At 43.0% G+C, this 15107-nt stretch overlaps 1 protein-coding gene across 2 annotated transcripts in view; it reads right to left on the bottom strand.

Annotated features, from left to right (window-relative positions):
- Positions 1-15107, bottom strand: part of PROSER1 (proline and serine rich 1) — a 157422-nt gene that overhangs the window by 39908 nt on the left and 102407 nt on the right. The window contains exons 9-10 of one of the 2 annotated variants that reach the window (XM_069205486.1): positions 13484-13579; positions 273-317 (exon numbers count right to left, since the gene is read on the bottom strand). In XM_069205486.1, coding sequence (XP_069061587.1) covers positions 273-317; positions 13484-13579 — 141 coding nt within the window. The remainder of the gene's footprint in view (positions 1-272; positions 318-13483; positions 13580-15107) is intronic. The other variant, XM_069205487.1, reaches the window with a different exon arrangement.

Here is a 15107-nt window from a genome sequence, read left to right as displayed (position 1 = left end):
TTCTGTTTAAAATCTAAAAAGAATCTGCATTCAGAAACCTCAGCAATTTCTGACACCACTTCCACTGATTAACAGGTCTGCCTGACTAAGGCCCTTATATATCACAGCATTTACCCCCTAGATAAAAATGTGTAAACCCCGATTATGTAGAAGCCATTTTGAAAAGTTGACAATGAAATGTACATTTCTCTTTTAAATATGAACATAGTGCAACCATTCATGAAAAATAAACAAGCATTAAATTATAGGCCATTCAAAATTAGAAAATTCACCTTGAGTTTGAGAGAGTTTGCCTTGATTTGTCGCATCTTCATTTTCTAGGAGAGAAATGTACATTTTATCAGGAAAAAACAAATGACAGTTATAAAAAGTAAATATCATTATCGGCACTGCTCAAGATTCTAAAATCCAACTTACAAGCTGTATAATGCGTACAGGCATTTAGGGGGTGATTCTGACCTTGGCGGTCTTTTCGCAAGACCGCTGAGTTTCCGCCGCGGTAAAGACCGCCGACCGCGGCGGTATGCCGCGGCGCGTATTCCGACCGCTGGGAGTGTTCCGCCGGAAAACCGCCAGCAGCCACACTGGTGGTCGGCGGGAAAGTGGAGACTGGTCAACCTCCACCGCCACGCCAGCAGAACACCGCCCACAGAATTACGACCCACATTTCTGTGTGGCGGTCTTCTGTTGGCGGTCTTCTGTTGGCGGTCACGTCCCTATGGCTCCCGTCGCCTCCCGGAGGACCAACGCAAGGTAAGTTGATCGTCCGTGAGGGGAGGGGGTGGGGGGGTGTTGTGTGATGTGTGCGTGCATGGGGGTGTGTAGAGGGGGTGTGTGAGTGCGTGCATGCGGGCGGGGGGTGCTGCTGTGCCTATGGGCAATGTGTGTAGTTCGGCGGGTGCGCATGTTGGCATGTATGTGTGCGGGTATGTGCCCCCGTTGTGTATGTGTGTGTGTAGGGGGTGTGCATATGTGCATGTTGGGGGTGCGTGCATGTCGGGGTGCGTGTATGTGCATGTCGGGGTGGGGGGGGCAGGGGGTTTGTAACATCTCTGGGGGGTGGCAGGGGGTGGAGGGTGTGGGGGGGGACTCGTGGGGGGTAGTGGGGGGTGGGGGAGACCCCTATCAGTGCCAGGGATGTAATTCCCTGGCCCCGATAGTGCCTACCGCCATGGTTCGCATGGCGGTTCCCGACCGCCAAAAACCGCGGCGGTAAGCAGGGTCATGATGCGGTTGGCGGTCTTGGGTCGACCGCCGGGCCGGAGTGCGCAAACTCCAGCCCGGCGGTCATGACCGCCGTGGCGGTCGGAGTGGGAAAGTGCCGGTCGATCGCGGCGGTGACCGCCGCGGTCAGAATGCCATTTTTTGGACCGCCGGTCTGTTCGCGGTCCGACCGCCGCCTCTCCGCCGACCGCCGGGGTTAGAATCACCCCCTTAGTGTCTTTGCAGGTGATGGTAACACACAAAGCAAAGAGAATGCAAAAACTATCAAATTGTTTACTTCTTCTAGATATCTCTGTATGAAAAAATCTTCTTTGGTGAAGATACTTCAAGCACTTCGCTGCACATAACGAATCACCAAAAAAGCATTTAAATGATTAGTACAAAAAAGAAGCCCGATGATTCTGACAAACAGAAGTTGAGCAATACAGTTTTACTATGATATAACAAGGTTCAAGGTCTAATTACAAAAAAACTGGCACAATCATGAAATACAACATCGAGTAATCTTGCAAAGCTTAATGTATTAATATATCCGTGTATCTTAGACGTACAAAGCAACCAAGTGTCCTAATAAAAATACCCACTCAAACCAAGCCTTAATCAACTTGGTACTCTGTTGCTAAATACATGTCAAACTTTGTAGTAAACACAAGGACGTACGAGTTACAAAACATAGTGAACCTAGTATTAGTAGCTTCTATCCAAGCACTCTTTTTTCTGACATAGCATCCAGCTTCAATACTTGGCCTGTCTTACTCTACTGTCAATGGATTTTCTGACTACGGAGTTGGCAGGGCATACCCATTATATTGATCACTGATTCCACTACAGTCGCAAACCACTATATAAATACCACCATATTATTATTTACAACTCTGATCTGTTACTTCTACAAACCACCATAAAAATGACAAAGGCAAGGCTTTAGAATAAGTATTAGGATTAATTTAACCAGTAAGGCTAGCATCAACTCCGAGTTATTTAAAAGTCTAGCTAGTGTTGGCTAAATATTAGGTTAAGGTTGAGCAATTGGGTAAGTGCTAAGGTAAGAGTTATGGGGTCAAAGTATCCGTTCTTATGATGTGGTGGTGAGTATGTAGTTTTGATGCAGTAGTTATTTCCATCACTAGCATAGCTAGTCGATAAATTAGTATTTTAAGTAGTGGTTTCTATACACTGGTAGATTGAGAGAGTGGCAATTAAGGATGTAAAATATTACCCTTTCATTGCTAAGCACTGATACAGTTAAAAATTTGAGGATCATCCTCACAGTAAGTGTTAAGTGCTGGATGCAATGTGGACTTTAAAGGCTGTTATTTAATATTTTATGACAGGACCGGAGGCTCCTATTCTGCTAATCTTTTCCTATTTATTTTTAACAACAGCTGCAGTCAAGATGAAAAAAATAAAAATCCCATCAGGCAAAACGATATTAGCCAATGGGAAACAACATGTAGTCCAATATAATGCACCAATCACTAACAAGCTGTTCCCATAATGCTTATTTTGACTGAGAACAGCCCTCTTCAAGCTGTTCCCATAATGCTTATTTTGACTGAGAACAGCCCTCTTTTCTTGCTGCTCGCAGTTAAGATAAGTATTATTTTTGTGCTCTTACAAGTGTAATTTGTTTGTTGCTAATGCTGTAATTTACATTGTTTACTTATGAGCGTAGTATATCGCGCAGCTGTTTTCATTGCAGTCTGCTTGTAGCCGCATTGTTCCTCGCGCTCCTCGTTGTGCGCCCTCACTTGAAAACTTCTCTGTTTTTTCCCCTCAACGCGCAGACGCCATTTTGACGTCAGTTGAGGGAAATATTAACTGGCAAGTCCTGGTTAAAGTCTCCTACTTCTGACGCTTTAGTTTCCTTTTCCTTCACTCATCGGAGTCTCCAACAGAGACCTTCTTCCGTCCACATCACTCGGAGCTCCAAAGGACTGTCCCCTTGTTTTTTCCCCGCCCCTAGGCGGAGCCTAGTCATTCTGCTTCGACAGCTGTGAGGAGGTTAACCCCTTCCTCACCACTATTTTTTCCAACAACCAATTTGCATACCTTTTTCTTTACAAATGGACAGCTCCCCTGTTTCCCAGGTTTTGAATGAGGAGGAGGAGGCTATTAAAGGCAACTTGAATGATTTTATTCAATTATCAGTTGAGCAAACAGTCTCAGCTTCATGGGAAAAATTGTCGAAAAATCTGTTGTCAAGTTGGTTTCCAAGAGGATTCTGGCCCAGTCTGCGGGAGATAGCAGAAAGCGTCCCGGACTCATCAAATAATTCTAAAGCGACGCTATTGAGTGGTGATAGTTCCTCACACAGTACAGAGGACGTGGCTCTTCAAAGGCCTCCCTTAAGGGAGGGGATGTTATTATCTAAATCATCTACAAAATGTGTGTCCAAATCTAAATACATTTCCTCCCCCATTATTATTTCAAAAATACTTGACACGGATGATGAATTGCATGACCATGACCCTGACTCTGATAATTCCGACAAGGATAATGGAGAATTTTTCTCTCCTCCTCCTCCCAAAAGAGCCAAATTTGAGACTCAACAGCTATCAAAGTCATGCAAAATCACGGATGTGCATGGGGTTCCAATGTTTGACCCAAATTATATTCAGCATCCGAATTCTAATGAATGGTTTCCTGCGGACCATGTGGCGGAATACGTAACTTCCTGATTATGCACTCCTCTGGACAAACAAGTAAGAGCAAAACTAAAGTCTGAGTGTCCTCGTCCAGCCCTGCCTTCAAAAATAGCGGCAACGCCTACTATTGATTCATCCCTTATAACTTTCTTCACAACGTTTTGCAAAGATCCTCGCAAGGGTGTGGATAAGGCTTGGTCCACTTGCCGAGATAAGCTTTTGGATATCGTGGGGCCCCTGACCCGCATTTTTGATATGGCTGAAACAGTCCGTTTGGAAAACGCCGTTGTTGACCCTGTTGACTTGTCTTTGTGGGTACAACGAGCTATATGTCTACTAGGGAACGCTATTACTCACGAACGCAGGAAGGGACTCCTGCTTAAGCTTGACCCTAAGTTGGTAAATCTGGCCGTCTCAGAACCAGGAACCAAGGCAGAATGTTTTCTCTTTGGCGACTCTTTTATAAAAGAGCTTAGAAAATATGAAGCAACGTTTTTATCATGGACAAGGCGCAACAATCGCTAAAAAAGATGTTCTCCAGTCGGGTTTTCAACAGGGCCGGCAAAGGCAGAAACTGCTTTGCCGGCCGTACTTATAACAACCAAGGTTCTCAGGGCACATAAAACTCATACCAGGAGTACAGACCCCAATTCTACTCACAAAGAAACCGGGGTTTCAGAAACAAAGGCAACAGAAGTTCCAGGTTCTCCTCCCAACCCGGTAAGTCAACTTTCTGGCCTTCCTGTTGTAGGAGGTCGTCTTTTTCAGTTACTTCCAAAATGGTAGGCTCTAACAGCAGATCCCTGAATTTTAAGCACTGTTCAGGGATACACTATCGAGCTCTTCTCGATCTTCCCTCACCCGCCTCAGTTTTCTTTGGTAATGACAAATTAAATTTCCTTGGAAATTCAATCTCTTCTGCAAAAACAGGCAATTGTCCCTTATTCTCTCGGCCATTCAGGTTTCGTCAGCTCAGTCTTTTTGGTCCAAAAGAAAAACAAAAAGATGCGTCCCGTTATCAATCTGAAACAGTTCGTCGTCACTTCAAAATAAAAACTATATTACATCTCAGGGATTCTTTATTTCAGGGCGATTGGATGGTGCGGTTAGATCTTCAGGATGCGTATCTCACGGTCCCTATGCATCCGGAAGTTTCTTCAATTCTAATGGCTCAACCGGACATATCACTTTTCTTCCCTACCTTTCGGTCTGTCTTCCGCTCCATGGTGTTTCACAAAACTAATGAAACAGGTAGTAGCTTTTCTCAGAGCTCTGGGGATCAGATTGATCCTTTATTTGGACGATATCCTTATCATGAATCAGAATTGTATGTCCCAGCTTTCTCATGTCCGTCTAGCTTGCACTCTTCTCACAGATCTCGGTTTTATTATCAACTACGAAAAATCTTCGCTAGTTCCTGTTAAAGAAAAATCGAGTTCTTAGGTTTCCTAGTGGATTCCGTTTCAGCCACACTTCTTTTTCCTTCAGCAAAAATAAAATCCATCAAATCAGAAATTCTTCAAACTTCACGCAGTTCTCTTCTTTCCCTCAGATCCCTAGCAAGAATAGTAGGCCTTCTGTCCTCATCAATCCAAGCCATTTTTCCAGGTCTGTTAATTATCGGGCCCTGCAAAGGTAAAGAATTCGCCATCTCCAAAAAGGTCTCGCTTACTCAGACACTATCGTCCTAGACCAGGAATCTCAAACAGAACTGCAATGGTGGATAGACCATTTAGACGCCTGGAACGGCAGGACTATTTTCGCATCAGCCCCAGATCTTGTATTAGAATCAGATGCAAGTCTTCTGGGTTGGGAGGCCCGCTGTGGTCCAATCTCGACTGGAGGTACCTGGTCGCTAGAGGAGTCAAGGTTGCACATCAACTGTTTAGAGATGTTTGCCGGCTCCTTTGCAATCAAAAGTCTAGCAAGGGACAGAGTTTGTTGTTCGGTTCTTCTCAGAATGGACAACATTTCAGCAGTCTGTTACATCAACCATCTGGGAGGCACAAAATCCAAACCTGGCAGAATTAGCGAAAGGGTTCTGGGAGTTTTGTCTCCAAAACAGAATTTCAGTCCATGCAGAGTAATTACCGGGCAATCTCAATTCGGCAGCAGATTGACATTCTCGTCATTTCCGGGACTCCAGCGACTGGAAGCTCCGCATGAGGTTTTCAGCACCATTCATCAGAATTGGGGCCCTTTTCACATAGCGCTCTTTGCTTTCCGTCTCAATACACAACTTCCACAGTTCTTCAGCTGGCGCCCAGATCCATTAGCTCTAGCCTTTGATGCTTTTTCTCAGGATTGGTCAACCTCTCGCAATTATGCCTTCCCTCCTTTCATTATGATCTCCAGGTTGCTAGCACAGGTGAGACGTCAACAGTCTATGTTGGTTCTCATAGTCCCATTCTGGCTTTCCTAGGTGTGGTTCCCCACCCTCCTGGAACTCTCAATAGATGCTCCCTTTCTAATTCCCTCCATTCCAGAACTCTTGACTAACCCCCTCGGCCTCTCCCACAGTCTAATCCTAGAAAATCTCCTCACCCTTTTGGCCTGGAAAATATCAGGGAATCCCGACCACTCCCTTCAGCGAACTTTCCTGGGCTCCAGGAACAAAAAAAGGCGTAAAGATCAGCTTGGTCTCTTTGGCATAGTTGGTGTGTGGGAAAACACATTGATTCCTTTACAACAGATATAACCTTTATTGTCAATTTTTTGGAGGCGGAAGCCAGTAAAGGTAAGTCTTTTCGTACCGTTAACTTGTACAGATCTGCTATTTCTTCTTCTCGAACTTGCATCAACGGAAAGCCGGTTGGAGAACATCTGTTGGTTTGCCGTCTTTTAAAGGGAGTAAAAGTTTCCAATCCTCCTAAACTTAAATACAGTTCATTGTGGGATGTAAATGCTGTCTTAAACCTTTTTGTTTCCTGGCCAGACAATCCAGTGCTTACTTTGAAACAATTATCTGCTAAACTTACCATGCTATTATACCTTGTCTCTTTCAAACGTCTGTCTGATGTTAGAGCATTAGATATTACTGCTCGTCATTTTACTCCAACAGGTGTTCTTTTTAATGTTCATAGGCGTACTAAGACTAATCTTTCGTCAGTTTTCTATCCTTTTTTCCCCTGACCATCCGAAATTATGTGTAGGCCAGTGTTTGAAAGTTTATGAACACCAGACAGCCGATTTCAGAAATGTCTCAGTGGCCCAACTCCTCATTTCCTTCAGAAAACATTTTAATCCTGTGTCTTCCCGCACTCTGGCTCATTGGGTCCGTTGGATTATGTCCTTAGCGGGCATAGATACCTCTGCCATTGGTGCCCACTCAGCTAGAGGAGCTATGGCTTCTAAAGGTTTCTGGGACGGCTCTCGTCTCGAGGACATTCTCAGATCGGCTGACTGGTCTAATGATAATGTATTTAAAGTGTTTTATTGTAAGCCAGTACAACATGCTTCATTGAATGTTATTGATTCACTTTAAAGTAGCATAAAAGGAGCCTCCGGTCTTGTCATAAAATGTAGATTTTCCTAGTAATTTATGAAGGAAAGTCTTAATTTTATTAAAGACACGGAGGCGAGTATTATCCCACGTCCACAAACTCTTACCTTTTGTTTTGTTCCCTCCCTAACAGCATCTTCAACGACTCAGCAGGCTTCCTCCTAGAGACCCCATCTATAAACAACGCCTTATAGGAGTATCTGCATCACCTACTTTCCTGAGCACCCATCTCTTTTCAGATGCACGGATCCTTCCGAATTTTGTTTCTGGACTTCTAATTGTTGTACAAGAACTTTTATCCGTCCTCATGGCAATATGCATATGTTGTTCTATTATTCCATTATTTGTTACTTTTTAGTCTTGCACAAGAAAAGAGGGCTGTTCTCAGTCAAGATAAGTATTATGGGGACAGCTCGTTAGTGATTGGTGCGTTATATTGGACTATATGTTGTTTCCCATTGGCTTCTATCGTTTTTTTGCCTGATGGGATTTTTAGTTTTTTTCATCTTGACTGCAGCTGCTGTTAAAAATAAATAAGAAAAGATTAGCATAATACTCACCTCCGTGTCTTTCATAAAATTACGACTTTCCTTCATAAATTACTAGGAAAATCTACATTGTACAAGGTAATCCAATCCCTTAAGGTAGCCTTTGTGCCCTGCACACAACTGGCACATGTGTTAAGGACAGGTGTCTGCAGTGAAGGGCCACAAGCCTGAAGGAAAAATCTAGGAGGCAGAAAAACGCCTCCAAGAATGTGCAGACAATTGAAGGGATAGAGTAGACCGAAAGAGTTCAGGGCTGCAGCACCTCTGCATAGACAACTGGACAAATGGGTATCCAATTTCAATAGGAGCAATGCTGAGAAGATACAGAGTACAGAAATAATAGCAAGGAGAAATGAACTACTAAAAATTACTGACTTTGGATACACATGTTCAGAGTTCTTGGCCGTATGCGTTTATAGTACTTTGGCACTTGGCATGTATGGAATTTCTATCACGCATCAAGGCTGTCACCTATTGTGATGTCATGTAGAATGTAAGCGCTGGAATCCTGGTTATCTGATCCAAGACTGACAGTTGGAGGGGTGAGCTGCTGGTGTGTGGAGTTATACTGATGCTTACCGTGCCAGATTTTACTATAATAAAGCCTTGAAACTTTGTGTGTTTCCGGAGTTACCACTACAGTATGAGACTGGATAAAGGATTTCTGGGGTGGTTCGGATTGCTGTACATGGAGTATACTGCTAGAATGCATGTAAATAAGTCTCTTGGCGCCCTTCTCAGAAGCACAGGGCACCCACTTTTATCACCATTTCTATTTGAGCTAATCACCAAACCATTATTTAGAATTTTGAAAAACAGACCCTCACTTTACACAATTAATCAGGTTTTTGTAGAGCACGGATAATCACCCTAAGGGTCTTAAGGTGCAGGGCGGAAGGGCAGGGGGGAGAGTAGGAGTTCAGACAAAGAGCCGGGTCTTGAGGTCCTTCCTGAATTGGGGTAGTGAGGGTGATTGCCTGAGGTGTAGCGGAAGAACATTCCAGGTCTTTGCGGCGAGGTAAGAGAAGGATCTTCCTCTAGCTAAGTTCTTCGTTATCCTTCTGGTTGTGGCGAGGGCCAGTTGGGTGAAGCAAAGGTGTCTGGTGGGCATGTGGAAGGTCAGGCAGAGGTTGAGGTATGCAGGTCCGATGTTGTGGAGGCCTTTGTAGGCATACATGAGGAACTTGAACGTGATTCTTTTGTTGATCGGGAGCCAGTGAAGGTCTCTCAGGTGACTGGAGATATGGCTACGGTGGGGGATGTCCAGGATGAGTCTGGCTGAGGTGTTCTGGATTCTCTGTAGTTTCATTTGGAGTATTTGGGTGGTGCCAACATAGAGTGCGTTGCCACAGTATAATTTGCTACTGATGAACACCTGGGTGACTGGTCTCCTGGCCTTGATTGGGATACTTTTGAAGATCTTTTGGAGCAGGCGGAGTGTGTGGAAACACAAGGATGAGGAAGCGTTGACTTGGCAGTTCATTGAGAACGAGGAGTTGAGGATGATGTAGAGGTTGCGTGCATGGTCAGTGTGTGTGTGTGTGGGGGGGAGTGGGGGTTCCGAGAGCTGAGGGCCACCAGGAATCATCCCAGGCAGAGTGGGTGGAACCCAGGATGACGACCCCAGTCGTGTCCGGTTCACAGATGACATTATTCTGTAAATCAAGCATCCGTCCTGTAATCTCTTCCCTCTGATGAAAGAAATTGTTCAATTTGAAGACTTAAAATAAACAGAGCAAATCTGAAATAATTCCATTAAATCCCAATATTACCTAGTTAGGCACTGAGTTTCCCCTTTTATGGTGTGAACAGACACTTAGAAGTTACAGTACATTGGAATTCGAACTAGTCATTCTTTAGAATTATGGCACGGCAGTTGAAAACATCAGAGAACAGGCTGAACCATGGAGCTGCCTCCCCTTACCCATAGCAGGCGCCTCACAGTTAAAAAAATGATATTTCTGCCCAGACTTCTCTATTTATTCAGTAATATACCCATGCAGCTGGTGATGGCATTTGTTAACATGCTCAAATCGATATTGCTACAAATTGTGTGCGCAAGATGTCAATCAAGGGTACTCTGAACCATCCTTATGTGCATGAAGAACCAGTGGCCCTTAATTTTCAGTATTATTATTTGGTGGCCGGCGCTAAATATATGTTTCATTGAGTACATTATAAACACCATTATGAACACAGACTCCTTTCCTGTACAACAGGATATGGCCAGGAACACCCCTCTAGCCACTATAATAGCTAATAGAGCGAATCAATCTTGCCCACAGTCAGATGCAGTAACATGCATTAACATGCATTATACATGAGTGGTATTGGTTAATGGGAGCCCTAGGGCACTCCCTGGTTTCCTCGCCTTGATTACTGATATGCAAGAATCCACAGATCCCAGTATCATATCAGATGACTGTACAGAAACATCTACTAAACATGGGATTACTTACCCTTAGGGATCTTTTCATCGATGGAAAATGTATTTCACTTAGGGATTTTAACTAAGGGCTGGGAATACATCGTTTGAATGGTACGCGCCTTAGACTTCAGCAAATACTCAAGATAATTCATTGCAGACTTCCAGAAGATGTTTCTAGTGGCAATGGCTCTTACTTTGATACACACCTGCACATCCCCTCGAGGACTAATAACCAGACAGTACGGACGCATGTGGCAAGGGTGATCTCAGAAACGATAGCAAAAAAATAAAATAGGAAAGAGGCATGGAAATAACTATTGATGATAGTACGGCATTTCTGAGCAAATAAGGATGGTATCATTTAACTGCAGTTACCATTTAATACACTTTACATTTATTTACATGGCATGCTATTCTCCTGCTGGTTTGCAGTGCAAGAGGCTCACAGTCGACCCTAAGTGTATCAGGGGTATGCAATCTAGGGAAGATTATTATCATTTAGCATTGAGCTTTCCAATAATATGCTCATAGTGGGGAGAAGTATGCAATACTTTTATCAAAAAGGCAATTGCGCAGATAGCCTCAGCTCTCCGACTGGCGTCTATTGGCTCCGTTAAGGATCTATTCAAATCAACTAGTAAATCTGTAGAGATTGCTCGTGTAATGGCCATGAGAATTATGGCCATGCGATGCAGAAGAGGCCCCGTTACCACAGAGATGGATTAGTTTACTGATCTAATTCACTGCAATGAAATGCTGGATGTTACGTTCTTACTGTTGAAATCCTGACCTAGGGACACATGGGCCCCACTGCAACAATATTTTATACAGCTTGATGACCATCCTTAGTGTGATGAGGAGCCTTCAATGCAGACTCTAAAATGACTAAGGGCAATACATGACAATCTGCTAAACAAAATAGATGAACATTATTCACATATTACCCTGTAGAATACCGCAAATCGAAATTGTTGTATGCCGTGTTCTGGCTATTATATGAACATAAGTGCAGACTGCTTTGGTTACTGCCATACGATATATCAGAATAATTGGTAATACTGATTTTTCAAATCTTTCGACTTACCATAATTGATTGGGATGATTGTCGTTTGAAGAAAATTGTAATTATTTGTTTTGATTGGGATGAATGTCGTTTGAAGAAAATTATAATTTATTTTTTTTAAAGAAATCTCCGACTTTGTTGCAACGTATGGAATGCTGGCTTGTAAACTCCTGTTTCATATGGTCGGGAGAGAAACCGGAAAACAGGAAACTAAAGGTAAAATCTTGGTTTGGTAAACCTACGTGCCGGAAACAATGAAGCATCTTGCGTTGGTCTTCTAGGATTTACTTCCTTTAGCAAAAGGGCTTTGGCAACAGAACTATCATGTTCGTGCAGCAAATGCTGTATTCACAGCTCCAGAACCTTTATCGCCGAGCTCCCATGTAGTCTGGGGAGCTGGCACAGCACTCCTGAAAAGAAGCCCCATCCATGTCCCAAGGACGTAGGAGCAACACAGCCTGCCAAGAAGAGAGATGCTGGAAGTGTATCCAAGCCAGGCTGATGTTGGCATCATCAGTATCCACCTGTGAGAGTTAGGCACGCTCACAACCTGCACCGGTAACCCAAGGGAGAACAGACAGCCTCGAGCGACGTCAAAAAGGGCACAGTTTCCTGCACCATCATAAATAAACAAGACTGTGAAACATTTTATTTCCAAAGAGGGAAAACCAGATAAAACAGATTTTTTTTCTGGTGAAATTTCTAAGGCACTTATGAAACATACGTGAAACATACGTGGGTTACTCTTAGCACAAATTGTTTCTGTGAAACACTATGACAAAACGGATGCAGCCAAAGTAGGGAGCATATTCATAGATGTTCTCTGCAAAAAAAGGAGGGGTTTGACAAGTAAATGCTATTCAAAGAAATGTGAATACCTAGCAAGACAGTGCAGACTCTCCCTACTGATCTACAGTAACCCTACACATGGGCTGGTGGAAATGCAAACTTTTCAACGCAGATGATCAAACTGGATTGACTGAGTCTTTTGTGTTCAGGTAGGTTTCTAGTGTTGACCAGTACTGAAGATAAAAATGGAAGAAGAGTGAAAGTGCTGCAGTGTTTCCAAGGCCCAGACCCAGTGGCGTAACATAAGCACCTGCAGAAACAACAGTGGAAGGGTCAGCAAGCTCCAGGGGCCCCCCTCAGCAAAACTGGTAAGTGGTAGGCCAGGGAGGAGATGTCCCCAAATCAATGTACGTCGCAGGCCCACCCCCCCTCAAGTTTCGTTTCGCCACTGCACAGACCAGCAGACATTAGATGGACTGGATACATAAAATGGTGATTCGGATGTGCAGGGAGCCACCATTGTGTGTTGCATGCATGAAAAGATTCATGATGCAACTTAAACACACTATATACTTGTGAGGAACAGAAGGAACCCATTTATAAAAACTGAGTGAATGTGCAAGAGAGGGGGGCAGTAAACCCTCTCTGATGGGAGTAGGTGAAAAGGTGTGTACAATTGACTAGCATCTCAAAAAATGGCACCAACACATCCAGTCTGACCCTAGTGAGGGGGCAGAAAATACATTTTGCTACAACTGATGAAATGTCTGCAGCACTCCCAGACTATTGAAGCCTTGCTCTATTGGTAAGCGGCATAAAAACAGACCATGCATCTCACATAGGCTAAGATATACAGTATACTGGGAGTAAAAGATTCACTCAATGTCAAACGAATGGACAGGGTGGCCATACAGTGAGAGGACGTTTGTCCCCGCAGTCAGTGGCACTCACAAGAATAGATTTTGATGGTATGGTTTCTAAATGTACCTGACCTAGGAGGGTATGGCCATGGCTGAAACACAAAAATAAAAGTCCCAAATAAACATCTCATAAATATACAAAATTTGCATTGACAATGTTAGTACATTTGAATTAATACTTTCAACCACTGAATATTTATAAAATGGCAAACCTGTGATGTCCTTATCAAAATAACAGTCATATATATTTCATGGCAATATTATAGATTGTACTCATTGCAATACCTTCTTTAAACCAATTATATGTTTATTTTTTTTTATTTTATTTTTTTTTAAATCAGATGCATTTGCACTTTATTACCTGACGTACTTTGATTGGAAAGGTACTGAGTTGGAGGTGGTATGCCTGGAGCAATAACGTTGGCTAAAGGGACCAAGCCTGCATTGTTGTATGCACCTAAACAAACACAAAAAAAACTGTGATCAGATGTTTGCAGTTAAAATTATGAAAATCTACCATATAGCAAACATTTGACTAATAATCTTTGTGCATTTTCCTATCACCAACCAATGCACACTGCTGACATCTCCTACCAGCAGTAGGAGCTGCTTCTTCAAAAGCTATGATTTGAACATATGAGTGGAGCAGGTGTTTCATTGGTTTGCAACTCTTGTCTCATTGCTACACCCATTCCTAGCAAAATCTCACATGGAATAACAGTCCTGTGACTTCAATACTTCTAACAATATGCTTTTAGGTCCGAATGTGAGAGGAAAATAATTTGGATGAAGTTCGTTCACATAGTGTGACATGTTGTAAAGGTTCTCAAATAAAGGTACATCTAATGAAGATACTAATGCTATTTTTCTAAAGCTACTGACCTCATTGTCCTTGGGTCAGCCTGAAATAGTTGCCACACAACAAACACTTAAAAATTAACATTTATGCTGCTTTCCTGCCCACTGCAGTACCATTCTGATGATTCCACCACTGATGTCTATGGAATTTTCCTCACACGTCCAAGTGGCAAGGGAAGAGAGATTCTCTACATATTGCATGGGAATCACAGAATACTGCGGCCCTTGACTCATTCATTCCACACTAAGGTATCCTACAACCCTTAAGACTCCAATCCGACCTATTTCTCCAGAGAAAAGAACAAACTAGAAGGGTTGTTTATGGACCCTGAGAGAACCTATTGGTGTCATGCTTCAATGTTTCATCATTAGGTCTTACCTCGGTCTCTATAAACGGGGGAGCTCTTTGAATATTATTCTTAACAGGTTCTGAAAGATTAAAAATACTTGAAGGACACTCCAGTTTCCCTTTACACTTGTGTATGGTTAAAACAATTTTTAATTTTTTATATATATGGCAGTGGCCAGTAGGCAGTTATCGTTAGGACCATGTTTTCATAGAAAAAACATTTTTTGACTTGCCTATATTTTTGGCGCTTTTTGACGAATGTTCACAAAACTTTTTTTTTTTGAAGTGTGCCACTGATTTTTTTTCTGTGCACAGAGTGTTTCAGGGTGATCCATCAAACGGGGGCTGAGGAAAAAGGGGAGGTGCACCCAAAAAATTGTTTTCCCATGTTAATTTCCCAAAGATTTTGAAGGCACGCCTGCAGCCTGAACCGTTAGACAGATTTACACCAAATTCGACAGAAAGGTAGATTTTGGTCCAAAGATGACCCTTTTTTATTTGGTGCAAATCCGTTTAGTAGTTGTTGAGAAATTTCAGGAAATCCAAATTTGTAAATCTGTCGCCATGACGACTTCGCGAATAACAACAACCTCGAGCAGAGATCTGCAGACCTTGGGACTAGGATTCAGCCTAGTCCCACAAAAAAAGTACAAAAAATAAGAAAAGGGTCCAGAGTAGAGTCAACCCGACCATTTAGCTCTGGTGCTGGGGTCCCAGAGGGACCCCACCAGGGCTATAAAAACTTTTTTTTAATATATATTTTGTTGAAGTTTTGAGA

Source organism: Pleurodeles waltl, chromosome 8 (genome assembly GCF_031143425.1).
Source record: "Pleurodeles waltl isolate 20211129_DDA chromosome 8, aPleWal1.hap1.20221129, whole genome shotgun sequence".
Taxonomy (NCBI): domain Eukaryota; kingdom Metazoa; phylum Chordata; class Amphibia; order Caudata; family Salamandridae; genus Pleurodeles; species Pleurodeles waltl.
This window is presented reverse-complemented; position numbering and strand designations above follow the sequence as displayed.